General features: G+C 38.7%; 1 protein-coding gene across 2 annotated transcripts; it reads left to right on the plus strand.

Annotated features, from left to right (window-relative positions):
- The first annotated feature begins 9,495 nt into the window (after nt 1–9,495).
- Nucleotides 9,496–13,330, plus strand: LOC107761346 (E3 ubiquitin-protein ligase AIRP2-like). Of its 2 annotated transcripts, none has more exons than XM_016579577.2 (5): nt 9,496–9,986; nt 11,561–11,723; nt 11,843–11,909; nt 12,241–12,472; nt 12,585–13,330. In XM_016579577.2, the coding sequence occupies exons 1-5, from the start codon at nt 9,895–9,897 to the stop codon at nt 12,793–12,795; spliced, it is 765 nt and encodes a 254-aa protein (XP_016435063.2). In that variant the 5' UTR covers nt 9,496–9,894; the 3' UTR covers nt 12,796–13,330. The 2 variants fall into 2 exon arrangements, with proteins under 2 accessions (XP_016435063.2, XP_075110525.1); XM_075254424.1 differs by having other exon boundaries at nt 12,241–12,476; nt 12,585–12,723.
- The last annotated feature ends 1,040 nt before the right edge of the window (nt 13,331–14,370 follow it).

Genomic DNA, 14,370 nt, shown 5'->3' on the forward strand with positions numbered 1-14,370 from the left:
GATTGGTACTGATATGGTGGGATCGGGTTGCACGCTGTAACATAAGGAATAAGAGTAAAATGTGATTGTCTTGTAAGATCGGGTTGCGTGCCGCAACAAGGAGTAATAAGGGTAGACAGGTGGGATCGGGTTATGCGATGCAACAGGAGGAATAAAGGTGATATATTGAGAAGTAATAAGGGTGGACTGGTGGGATCGGGTTGCACGCCGCAACAAAGAGTAATAAGGGTGAATATTCATATTGTTATTGATTATATGGTGGGATCGGGATGCGCGGTGCATCATTTGTTGTTTAAGTACTCTTCTGCTGTGATTTATTATTGTGGTGTTTAAACCCTCTTAAGGATTGGTTATAGCCGAGTATTCATAAAATGACTAGGTTCCGTATTTATTTAATGTAAGTTGCTGTCCTACTTCATTCCATATTTTCTTTTTGCCTTATTATAAATTATTGCAGGATATTTTGTTTATGCTCCGCCGTAGCCTCGTCACTACTTCATCGAGGTTAGGCTCATCACTTACTAGTAATGGGGTCGGTTGTACTAATACTTCCCTCTGCACCTTCTGTGCAGATTTTGGAGCTGGTTGTGGCTGATCGAGAGATCGAGTGCAGGCACTCATCAGGAGACCCAAGGTAGTCCTGCAGGCATTCGCAGGCCCTGACATCCCCTTCTTATGTTCTACTTTTCTGTTTTATTTTCTTTCGAGACAGATGTACTTTTTTCTTTCAGACTAGTATTTGTAGTAATTCGTAGAACGTTCGTGGATTGTGACCCCAGTTTCTAGGTGGTAATTATTTCGTTTTTGTTAATAGTATAAGGATAATTAGTTAGTCGTGTTCTTCCGCTTTTATTTCCACTGATCTAGTTTTTGTTAAATTTTTAATTATAAAAAGGTAAAGGAAAATGTGAATAATTCTCTAACGTTGGCTTGCCTAGCGAGTACGATGTTAGGCACCATCACGGCCTCGACGGTGGGAAATTCGGGTCATGACAAATTGTTGTGTTTTTCAATTTATCTAAGAAAGAACTTTGCAAACTTCCTCCTTCTCTATTCTTTCATACTTCTGCTATCGCTAGAATTCGATGTGACCATTACCTTTTTCCCTTCATCATTCTTGTTTATTTCGATCAAGGAAGAGAAATGGCTAGTGCTTTTTCCCAATTTGATAGAGCTGTTGGTGTTCCGGTGCCAAAAAGTGACATATCCCTATTCGAAGAGGGGGTGGAGGTGGTGGAAGACGAGGGATTTCTGACGGTGGATGAGATAGTTCCTCATCCGGGGAAGACGAGGACTAATTTTTTAGCCCTTCCAGAAATGAACCGGAGCCCGTTCCTTGTACTATAGATGAATGTGGCGATCACGACACTCAAATCTAAGTGGGGAATCCCTGCTCATATCGAAATGGTGCCGACGGGGAAGGATATTGTGCATTTGTACTGCCCAGGCTACTATGCATTTTACGTGTACCCCTTTATCATTGGATACACACTCCCCCTTACTTCTCTGGTGGTAGATTTCTACCGCTTCTACGAAGTGTGCCTGGCTCAACTCTCTATGTACGCGTACAAGCTCTTTCTTTTATGCTCATCAAGTATGCGGAGCTGGCCGACCGAGGAATTTCCCTAGGGCACATGCTCCACATCTTTGCCCCTCATTTTCTTCGGGGTACGATGATTCATATACGCCATCGAGGAACCAAAAGCTTGGTGGTTAAGATGGGCGATAAGGCTAATCGCCGTTTTTGAGAAAGCTACTTCTATGTGCGTACAGAGCACCTTATGACAAACTCGGCAGCGTTTCCAGAGACATGGAACTTTGCTCGTAAGTTTTCCCTTGTTTACTTTTGTGATTTTCTTTTTCTTAAGATGGTCGTCGATCGTCTTTTCTTTAGTGACTTTGCTGAGGACTTGTTTTTTTTACTTTTGTAGTCGAGAGACTACCTCTCCCGCCAGTTGCCGATATTCGCAAGTGGGTGAGCGCAATTCTCCCCCTTACGGTGGGAATTCGTGAGTGGGCGCCCTTCCATGAGAAGTTTGGGCGTAAGCCTCTTACTGGTGAGTTGGCTTGGTGTAGTTTTGTTTTGTTCTCTGCTTCATTGTTTTTTTAACCTTGTCGTTGTATGATCTAATCCCTCCTTGTTGAAAGGTCGGAGAGGAGTGAGGGGGACGAGGGCTCCTCTGCTCGCATTCCATCAACCAGCGACCTCTACCCGTCCTACGCCGAGGGCTGAACCCGGCCTACATCGAGAACTAGTCTGGCTTGCACTTGCAGCCGAAGCTGTGCGCTAGGAGGTTATTCAGCAGGAGATTCCGACTCCTACAGTCTGTTCAACGGGTGAATCTTCCCGCACTAGTAGTGAGGAGGCCCCATCGAAGAGACGAATGGTAGTGTTGGAAGAGGTTTCTCCCGCTGAAACTTCTTTGAGGCACTTCCTTGCCCCGATGGTGACTGAAGTTGGAGGTGGTGCCAACCCAGCCGTAGAGACAATGCCCGTTGCGAGCGTTCAAGGGGCTAATGTGGCAGAGAGACGGAGTTTCGAGGTTGTCGTTGCTATTTCGGGCGGCCCTTCAACATCTCTTTAGAACTGCACCTCCTCTTCGGCTAATGAGAGGGAGAAGGGCGTCATGGTTGAGGATTATGAATATGAGTCCTACATTGAACCTGAGGACATAAGGATGTTCGAGGAGGACTTCACCCGAACTATAGTAAGAGCGGGAAGCCCTTCTTGAATACTCGGGATTCCGTCTGATCTCAACCTGCTGCAAGACAAGGTGGACTTTCTGTTGCAGTTAGATCTTATATGCTCTGCCGCTGAAAATGGAGCTCTTCAGGATGTCAGCGGCTTCGAGCTGTCACGCGGTGTGGCCGCGATGGGCCTAAGGGTGAGTTCCTTTTTTTTGTTTCCTTTGCTTTGTGACCTTTGTTTTTACTAACTTCTTCTTTCCCTCTCTTCTTCCTCTTTTTTTAGACTTACATGCTAGAGGTCGAGAGTGCTCGTAGGGCCGAGATACGAGCTGAGATTTTTTGAAGATGACCAAGAAGTATCAATGGTACCGTATTAGATGCCATGAGATGCACGAGCATCTCAGAGCGGGCGCCAGTACCCAGTCTACCAGGGAGGAGTTTGATAAAAGAGATGAGGAACTGATGCGGTCTATCCGCAGATGTAGTGAGTTGGAGGGGCTACTTCATGCAAAGGACGAAGAGCTTGAGGTGGGCAAGGGGGTTGCCGCGGAGTGTGAGGACCTTCAGGCGAAGGTGCTCTATTTACGAGCTGAGCTTTAGCAAAATGCTACTAAGGTCGATGCTCTGAGTGCGGAATGGTCAGAGAAGGTGGCCGAACAAGAAGGGAAAGTGGCCGAAATGGAGAGAGTTGAGAATGCTCGTGTGTCAGCTTTGGCGAGGATGGCGACACTAGAGGGTATTATCCGCGTCCTCAAGTCCTAGCAGGAGTATGAGAGGGTGACAACCACACTAAGGGAGGCGCGACTCGAGGAGAGAATTGGTAAGATTGATCGGGACGCTTCGATCTTGGGAGACTGAGTTGTGGCTCTGAAGCAGAGAAGGCGCAGTTATTGGCTCAGGCTCCCCCTCAAGAGTCTGCTTCAGCTACTATTCCCTACTGCCTGTATGAGCTATGGGTCCATGCCGAGGCCCAATGTGATATTTACAAGGATTTATGGGAGGCGAGGAATGTTCTATAGGCTGCCATTAAAGATGCTCGGGCGAAGGCCCGCAAGGCTCGCACTGGCTGCGGCTACGAACCTACAACACTGGAGGCTGGTGAGGATGTTGATGTCATGGATGGTCTCCTTTCTGATGATGATGTTGATGTTGGGGAGGACGGCGGTGGGGATGGCGTTGAGTGAAGCTTTTGCTGCAACCTTTGTACTTAGTTTTTTTGTTCTTTTGTTATCTATTTTCAGCTTTTTTGTGAGGGCCTGTTTCGGCCTTTTGTGGGGTGCGACTGTCGCGCATGTATATTTGAATGAAATAGTTGTTTCACCTTCGTTTGTGTATATTTTGATTTTTTGTGATGATTCCCTGATCTTTTTCATTGTGAATCCGACCTTGCGAGTTCGGGTGAGGTTAACTTTTGATTTGCCAACTTAGGCGGAACCAACCTTAATTCAAACGAGGTTGAATTTAGACTTTCCACCTTGGGCGAAGTCAGTTTTGACTCGTACACTCGAGTGGGATTGAATTCCAACTTACCAATCTAGGCGAAGTCGATTTTTCCATATGTATTCGAGCGAGGTCGAACTCGGAGTTGCTATCCTGGGCGGAAGTTTGACTCATATATTCGAACTAGGTCGATCTTGGAGTTCCTATCCTGAGCGAAAGTTTGACACATATATTCAAACGAGGTCGGACATGGGGTCACCATCTTGGACGAAGTCAATTTATGACTTATGTACTCGAATGAGGTCGATATTGGGGTCTCCATATTGGGCAAAATCAATTTCTGACAAATATATTCGAACGAGGTCAAACTTTAATATTTCAAATTGGGTGGGCGAATTTTTACTTTTACTTGGCGGTGGCCGACGATCGTAAAGATGTGAATTTGAGGGATCGAGATCGTAATCCGTTGTAATTTCGAGCGAGGTCAAAATTTCCTTTTGTTTGGTGACGGCAGATGGCCATAAGGGTATTAATTCGAGCGAGGTAGGAATTGTAACCCGTTGTAAATTCGAGCGAGGTCAAACTTTTCTTTTGTTTGGCAATGGCCGATGGACGTACGAGTGTTAATTCGAGCGAGGGCAGAATTGTAACCCGTTGTGAATTCGAGTTAGGTCGAACTTTTCTTTTGTTTGGCGATGGCCGATGGCATAAGGGTGTTAATTCGAGAAAGGTTGGAATTGTAACCCGTTGTAAGTTCGAGCGAGGTCGAAATTTCCTTTTGCTTGGCGATGGCCGATAGTCGTAAGGGTGTTAATTCGAGTGAGGTCAGAATTGTAACCCGTTGTATTATTTTTACTGGAGAACATTGTTCGTCATCGCATTGTTTACACGTGCGTCGGGATGAATCCCGGTTTGCTCAATTTTGCTTCCATTGGAGAATATTGTACGTTTCGTGGGTAAGTCCCAGTTTGCCTAACTTTGCTTTAATTGGAGAATATTGGGCGTTTCGTGGGTAAGTCCTAGTTTGCATAACTTTGCTTTCATGGGAGAATATTGGGTGTTTCGTGGGTAAGTCCCTTGTTCCGGAGGTTGTTTCTCAATAGTCGACCCGTACCGGACCATTTCTGTTATTTGTAGTACGATACGGCTTAGAGGGCTTTGCTCGGTAGTTGTTTGCGAGATGGCATGGTACGAAACCTTTCCCTGGGGTATTTTGGTGGCGTTCGTTCCTTGTTCGCGTACCAATGAGAGTGCTCGTGTTCCTGTTATGAACCAACAAGAGAGCGTGATAAGTTAAACCCAAATGAAATTGCCTTACGTTGGCCTGGCAAGTCGGTGAAAGGAGGTGCGACGCTGTAGGGTCGCTCGTTTCGCCTCGTACCCGAATGATGGTTTCAGATTTGGCAGTCGTGTTCGGCTTCGTCATTAATTGTGTCTAGGCTTCTCGTGGGTGTGGCTTACCTTGCCCGAGTCCCTGTCCGACCCCATACGATATGCGCAAACAATAAATGAAATATGTCATATTTTGTTCATAAATCATCCAGTGCATGTGGGTACGAAAATAAGGCAGGATATGCCCGCTAGTTTCAATGAATCACACAGTAGGCTATCATCCCTTCCTAAGGGGTGGAAGTACAGGCCGATACATAAGGTGAATACGTCAGAAGGGGTTGCGGTCATGCCAAACATATAGTGACCGTGATTCTACTTTAAACATGCATATGGCGTGCCAAACCCATCGCTACCTGTGAGGTGTAGTTTTTGCATAGACATCGATCACAATTTCTATTTTATGTAGAGATCTGACCTAGATGGGAACAATTATCTCAAAAGCTTACCTACCAGTCTTTCGAGTTGGTGCTTATGCCGAGGTGGTGAGGCTACGATAGCCTGGTGGTGATACTTGGTTGGTTCTAGATTTAAAGGAACCTAAAAAATTTGACTAAGAAATCCCCACAAACGGCGCCAAACAAAAATTATTGGATTTAAATCCAATAAAAGAGTTTGTATTATATATTAAATATATTAGTTCAAATAAATATTATGAGCTAATATAATTGGATTAATTACTAAAGTCCGATATTGTTGATGTTGAGCTGAGTTGAAATAGGTTTCATGCTTATGAAAAGCACTGAGTCTGTCATCATCAAAAAGAGAAAATTTGTTGGTCTGAGTAAGTTTGTTTTTTGATGATTGACAAAGAAACGCACGCATGAACCATGTCCATACACAATGTACACAAACATGGGTAGATTCGAGCACAAAAGACATTCACGTGAAAGGGATAAGTATAAGTGGTTATTTTTGTTCATCCCTGCACAAAAAGGTTGCATATTTGATAAGGAGCAGGACTCCTTACTTGAAAAGAACTCTATCCAAGATAAGGGAATAGTAAGAAGTTAAAGTTGACTAGAACTTTTCCACCATGGAAGAGTAAAGCATTAGAACTCTAGTTATTTCTTATTCTACTAACTCTGTATATATCTATTCGTTCTCTTTTATAGGTGACGCACAAACGCTACAGTTAAGCAAGAGTTGAGAGCAAAATAGCAAGGCATTTTGCAAGCAATTTCTGTGTGATTCAAGTGTGCGAACCTGAAGCTACATGAACCAGATAGAAGAACCAAATCCTAATGTCTGTCTTTTAATCTAGTTCAATCGTAGTATGACTTTCAAGTTGTACCTTTCAGCTTTCTTTAGAAGCATTTGTACTAGGTACTTTGAGTTGTATTATTCAAGTTAGAGTTAACTTGAAACTGTCGCAACAGTCTGTAGCTGGTTGCTACAAGGGTTAGAGGTAATCCTTAGGTTTACAAGAGTTTTGTAAACGCTATTTTTGTCTTAGTAATTTAGTGAAGTGTTGAGAAAAATCTTACTGGATAGTAGGTCGTAGTTTTTTTATACCTTTTGAGCCGGATATTTTCCACGTAAAAATACTTGTGTTCTTTACTTTCAACATTTATTATTTCATAACTGTAGTGTAAGGAATACATAGAAGAACCAGATCCTTCTATAATTCAGCGCATGCGAAAATTGGACACCATCCAAATCAGTCCTCTCATATAGTATTGAAGTATAGAACATCGGACAATTGAAATAGGACTGAAAGAATGAACATCTAAGATGGTTTTGAATTTTGATGATATTTTGTCAAGATTGAAGAGTATGCCTATGACTAAAAATTCCACGAATAGTTAATAAGGTAGTTTGGGTTTGGTTGATCTGGTAACAAGTCAAATACAATTAAAATAGACAAGTAGTCTACATTCTCTGAGTATTGAATTCAAACTTTGACCTTCTCGAAGAGACATAAGGCAAGGTCTAACTAGAGTTGCACGTCTCCTTCATTGCCTGTGGTAGTGATTCCTATTCCATTAGGCGTTGGTGGTTCACTTGTTTTATCATCCATTAATTGTACTTACTACTTAGGTGAATTTGATGAATTTTCTGCTAAGCTAGAAAACTCTTATATCTCCTTCCCAACGAAAAGAGAAAACGCACGAAATAAATTTGGTGGCTGAAATAACTAGGAGTTGCAGTCTAGATACATCATTGATGTACAATTTAATTATACCAAAAACCTCTTCTCCATAATTTTGCCATTATACCTCAACTTAGATAATTTAACTTAGATAAGCTTAAAAAAAAAGAAATATATATTTGCTTCAGTCCAAAATAAGTATCATTTTAGCAAAATCAATTTGGTCCAAAATAAATATCGTTTTAGAAAATTTTAAAAATTAGAATCTATCTTACTCCAATTAATGATCTAAAAAATCTAATGTGAGATAAAGGATAATTTGAAGAGAACACAAATGATAGTTGAGTTAAATATCGTTGATGATTAATGCTATTAAACGAGCTTCTTAGTTATTTGTCAAAAATTTAAACTATAGTTCTTTTAGATCGGAGAGAAAAATAATGTAGTAGGTGAAATGACGTCATTTGTCGTCAACTAAAGTCAGGAGAGATGTCTGTAATTTTTTTCTTTTGAATTATATCAAACTATAAAGAAAATCCTTAGTATATGCAATTTCTTGTCTGTTAAATATAAAATTTTCAGGTAATAATCTTGAATTGCGCAGCAGGACAAATCAACCTTTTGCTTAAGCTTACCCCAGAAGTTGATGTTTAATTTAGTGACGTATTTTGACCATGCCATTTTAAAATTAGTATTGTGGACCTTCTTTTTCATTTTTTGCCTTAGAAATCATAAACAATTGGTTAATTGTTAGTTAAACAACTCCATGAAGGCGTCACTATTCCAACCGATATTCTAGTATTTTAGGAATTACTTTTAAGAAGATATGTGTATTAAATTTACAAATAAATTTGAAAACAATACTTAACAAGTCATTTTCCCCTTCTATTTTAACAAAACAATGATTGCACATAAATAATTAGCTACGAAAAGCAAAAGACGTAGAAAATATAGGAGTAATGCGAATAGGATTTGTATATGTTTAGGAATTTAATTTTCAGATTACATGATTGCCAAATATAGCATCCAATTTTATTGGTGTTTGGATTAATAATACTTTTGTTTTATGTATGGATAATTTTCTCTTATACCTCAAAACATTTGATTTCCTACTCAAAGATAAAAGAAAGGCGTTATTTGTTCTTTGAGGAGATTAGAAATGTGCCCGTTGTAATAATTTGATTTTTCTACTGAAAAAAGAAGCTTTGACTTGTGCTCCTCGTTTTAAATTATTTTTCTCCAACGCTCTTCGTATTTACTAGTTTTGATTTTATGAGCTGAAAACTTGTCCTTGGACACCTTTTTTTTCATCATAATAACTTCAAAATTTCCAATCGAAACTACCAGTTCAAAAAATTTAAAAAATTTAAGAAATTAAAGTCAAATTTGCCTTGGAAACTTCCATTCTAGAGAACTCAACAGTCAAAACCTTTATAGCCTGTTTTGCAATACTTTTTGAAATGAGTACGTATTTTGAAAAATATTTTTAATATTTTTCAAAATTAATTTAAAAAATACTTTTGAGCAACAATTAATGTATGGTCAAACTTTCAAAAAGAACTTCTAAGGGCTCGTTTGGTACGAGGAATAAGGAATAATTAATTCTAGGACTAAATTTAAAAAAAAATTTATCTCATGTCTGGTTGGTAGAAAATTGCGGTATAATTAATCCCGGAATTATAATATTTTTATATCCCCATAACTAATCCCGGGATAATATCATTTCAACTAAACGACCCCTAAGATTTTTTTTTTCAAAAATTTATTTTAAAAAAATTGCTTCTACTTTTACTCAAAAATAATTTTTCTTTCTAAAAAATTTGGCCAAAACTCCTTTAACTTTAAAAAGAAGAAGAAGCTTGGTCATAGTATCATGCAGGCTAGTATTAACTTGTAACAGTAAGCAACCAACCATACCAAAGACCAAATCTTCTCTGTTTATTTCTCTCACTCTCTTCTTCTTCTTCTTCTTCCTTTATAATGGGATTTTAGGACTGTGTCAATAACCACTTTGTCTTGGTAAATACTCCATTTGACGACTTCATCTTCTTCATTCTAAGTGTTCAACATTGTACATTACAACGCAGTTTTCCTTTTTGCATATATATACCCAATTGAGTGTTTTTGCTTCTGTGATCTTCTCACCATTGCCCAGTTAGAAAAGAAGTTTTTCTTTTGGCTCACTGATCAGTGAGTAGTGATCAACTCACTGCGGGTTACGTTTAACAAAAAATTGGTTACAAAATTGAAAGTATTCGCCTGGGAAAATTGCCATTTTGGCATAAATGTTGACGAATTACTATCAGCTTGTTAAATCTACTTCCTATGAAGATTCTTTAAAGGCAATTGAGGCTGATATTCAGTATGCCAATTTGCTGTAAGTTCTATATTGACAATATATATATATGTACTTGCATGCCTGTGTAATCTATTTGATTTTTCTTTTCAGTTTTCCTTCTTTTAGTGCTCTTCCTCTGCTATATGAGGAAATAGGAATTGAGTTTCTGATTAGGGAATCAAACTCCCAAGTTAAGCCATGTCAATTTTTATTCAATTTTTAAATTAGTTTCCTTTTCTGGTTTGGGACGAGGGCTACTGTTAATAATTAATGCGATTGCTTTTGCTTTTCTTTCCGTTAATTACAAGATAAAACATTTGTTTACTTTCTTTCTCCCCTTTACAATTTCAAAAAGATTGAACTTTTCAAGTTTCACTGTGTTCTAGTTACTTAGTTTGAAAAGTCTGCCTAAAATGAAAGGGGTTTGCCGTGGAGGTGGACTACAGCTTGCTATGTTTTTTCTGTATTCACAGCAAGTAAAGTCGGAAAATGCTCTTGATAACCGGAAATTATATTAAGGGGCAGCTTCACAATGTATAATGTGCATTCACGTGAACCTAATAGCTTTTGCGCAGAACTTGTATATGTAGCAACAAATCCACTAAATATTTTATAAATACTCCATTTGATCGTGAACATTGTTATTATTGTATATTAACTTGAGGTCACCATAGAACTCATAAATTTCAAGCAACCTTCTTGTTCCTTTCCTTGGATTCTGGAAGTAACCTTTGGCTTCCAAATTGGAATTTCGATTGAGCTTTACTTTGTTCATGTGGACAGTTCATGGAAAGGAAAATGGAAGAGCAAGTGGGGGAGAAAGTTAACCAGCTGTTTTCTTTCCTTCGTTTGAAGCGAGAGAAAAATGTGGAGTAACTAAGCTTTTGTTACTCTATGGTAGTGAGCCCAAAAGGCTCCTCAGTTTTCTTTTTTCTTCTTCAATGCACGCCAAACAAAGGAGGCATTTTTTTTTTTTGGAATTTCCCTCTTTCTTCCCCTTACTAACATAATATAACGTTTATATAGCCGAATTAGGGGAATGGACTAATGAATTTTTCATCACTGGTCTGTATGCTAGTTCCACAGATAGCACTATGACTAGCTGAAATTTCACAATAGCTTCGAATAATTATGTTATATAGTCGGAGAGGTTGTTTTGGTTAGTTAAATATCAGTTTTTAGTAACTGAAGCGATTTAAAACTTTATCACAGTTAAGACCTTATGAATTCCTTAATTCGTAATCTTGGAAGTTCTTTCTTTAGTAATTTTTGACATATCAAGTTCACATATAGCTGAAAATTAAATGATGAGACAACGCAATGAAAGAGTAATCTGCAATGCAACAGTTATTGAATGTAAGGAATTTTGTTGGACGCACTAAGTAGGTCTCACAATAGTACTTTTTGTTATCTGCATGAGAGTGTGGAAGTCTTTGTATCTGCAATCTTCAATTTCCTTTCTATTGTTTCAACTGATCTGGGTTTAAATCGCTGCATTTGCTGGTGATTTATATGGCCAATTGCTAAAATGTGTCGCTGGACAAATTGTTGTTCTAGCTGCAGTCTTAAACAGCAAAGATAACCTTTTTGTCGCTCTAAATTACGTGTTCCAGGGCAGCTTCTATTCCAAGGTTCAAGAATGGCACTTGTCTACAAATAAAATTGGTGTACAATAACTTGGCACCACTACTTTTGTTCTTGCTTCAGTGGATGGATTGCTCATGCACATGCTTACTTCCAAGTTATTTCAATCTCTTCCACATTGTCGTATACAAGGTTTGTTCTCTATTCTCGGGCTGTTAATTTCTTCCCATAGTTCTAGTAGGTTATGGTTATTATTATACTAAGATGATATCATCATATTTTGTTGAAATAAAGATCGTGATATCTTTTAGGTTATCCCCAATAGCAAGAAGAAGATTCATTTAGATGGGAGGAAAGCAAGCATTAGAGAATTCTATGGTATGTACTGTTTGTCAGTTATCCAGTTTCAAGCCTTCAACTAGCAGTCTAAGATTAAGCCAAAGAAAAAAAAGGTTTTGGTAGTCTAAGAGCTGTAAAATTAAATTTTCTTGACATTGTATTCTGATGTGCTTTCCTGGATTGAATTTCAGTTAATGAGTATCTGTTTTCATCCTAGTAGTAAATAGAGAAACCTCATAGTAATTCGATTTGGGCGAATTTTTTTATATTTTTTTGTTTATTGTGCGTCTCCATTTTTAGGTCAACGTTTGTCTCAAACTATATCCGATTTATGTGGCGACTTATTTCTCTGACAAATAGCAATTTGCAGCGGTTCTATTACCATCTCTCCAACGCCTACACGATAGCTCATCAGAGCAGGATAGTAGTGAAGACGAACCTCAAGTTTCAAAAACAATCGTTGGGAAGAAAGTACAAGAGAAAAAGCATTTCGATGGTGATCTGGAGAAAGAAGATGAGTGTGGAATCTGCTTAGAACCGTGCACCAAAATAGTTTTGCCAAACTGCTGTCATGCAATGTGCATTAATTGCTATCGTGACTGGCAAGTGATGTTCTTGTCCCTCGTTTTCTTTTTCTGGATCGCGCATTATTACTTTTTAGTGCCAAAAGAATAAGTTTTTGGTGATCTTCTTAACCCATGATTTCTGTTGCAGGAACTTAAGGTCCGAGTCCTGCCCATTTTGCAGAGGAAACCTCAAAAGAGTGAACTCAGGGGACCTGTGGGTTCTCACGGGCAATAGCGACATTGTTGACCAGGAAACTCTTTCAAATGAGGACATGTTGCGTTTCTATCTTTACATAAACAGCCTGCCTAAAGATACTCCAGATGCCCTCTTCTTAGTTTACTATGAATATTTGATATGATTTAAGTTCTCAACTTAGACCTTTGACTAGAAGTTTAACAATGCCGACCAAACCTGTGGATTAGAGTCTGGTGAAGCCTTCATTTTCTTGAATTTGTCATTCTTCTGTATCTTCTTTTTGTTAACTTTGTGCTGAATAACTACATGCTTATTGTAATTTATCGGCAAAATACATGAGTTACCCCCAGGCTATGGATCAAATCCCTCTTACACACTTTTTGCGGACCAAAATTACTTTACACACTCAACCTTTCCGAAGTGTGTCTAAGACACCCCACTTTTGACCAGGTATATTACACGCAAAACAGGCGCGTGAAGAGGTAAAAAATAAAAATCTGAAATTTTATTTGAACGGTGTAGATTCAAGCAAGTTGATCCAAAGGTCTAAATATTTTTTTTCTTTTTATCCTTTTTTTCTTTTACCATTATATACAAAACACAAAAAAGAAAAGAAAAAAGATTGCTAATGCTAAAACCTTCGCCCCCAACCTCCCTGCTCATTGGTCTTGTTCCCACGATATACCTCACCCAACCGCTCCAGTAGATCCAAGTAGGAATAAAAAAGAAATAATCTTTAGATTTAAAATCTCTACCCGTATGTTTCTCCATAGCCATGGAGTTATTAGTGAAACCCTTATCTTTTTCGTCTTTTATTAGTCGAAAATGGAGTTTTGCTTGAAACTCCGGCCAGTGAAATAGTTTAAATTCTGTTTCAAGTTGAAAATCAAGAAGTTAATACCATTGGGTGCTTCATTTATATGAATATGGTAGTAGCAAAAGAGGAGAGTTAATGAGTTTTTTCTTGAGGGTTCTATCTGCCATGACTGCTAAGGTTTTAGAGGAAGAATCATTGCACACTTCCATTACAACTTAATTGGTGCAAAATCAATAATTCATTTCAGATATCAATCAAAGAAATTCTGGGTTTTTCTTAAAGGATGGGAGAAAGAAGGTATTTTATAAGGGAGTTTTCTGATTAATGTGAGAGCGAGTGGGTTTGGGTTTGTTTTCTGATTTCTTTTTCTTGTTTAAAAATTAGTATCAATTGGGATGCAAATTATGCATTTTCTTTTTTTACTTGAGTTATGACATGTGTCAAGATTTAATTAGCGTGTGCGATACAATCTTTGAGATAAAGTGGTCAAGCATAAAAAATGTGTGTCTTAGATACACTTTAAAAAGGTTAAGTGTAAGATAATTTTGGTCCACAAAAAGTTTGTAAGAGGGATTTGGTCTCTAAGTCAGGTGGTAACTTATATATTTTGCCTAATTTATCAAAGACCATGAAGTCAGAATAGAGAGTGATACCTTTCTTTCAGCACGCTGACAAGTACAATTTGATTTGTAAGCATTTCATTTTCTGTTAGTGGAGAGTAGAGACACTGTTGACTAGCGCCTAGAGTCATCTTCTGCTCTTATTATTTAGATTACTTTAGACATAATTCCAAGCAAGCTATAGTTCCTTAGAGTTGAGGAATGGCGTCTGTTCTAGCTTTATGCAGTGCCCAAACAATTCTTATATTCTTGCTCCCTTCGCTGCTTGTTCTTGTCAAACATAAGTGGGGACGTCAAAGCA

This window comes from Nicotiana tabacum, chromosome 6 (genome assembly GCF_000715075.1).
Source record: "Nicotiana tabacum cultivar K326 chromosome 6, ASM71507v2, whole genome shotgun sequence".
NCBI classification, from domain to species: Eukaryota; Viridiplantae; Streptophyta; class Magnoliopsida; order Solanales; family Solanaceae; genus Nicotiana; species Nicotiana tabacum.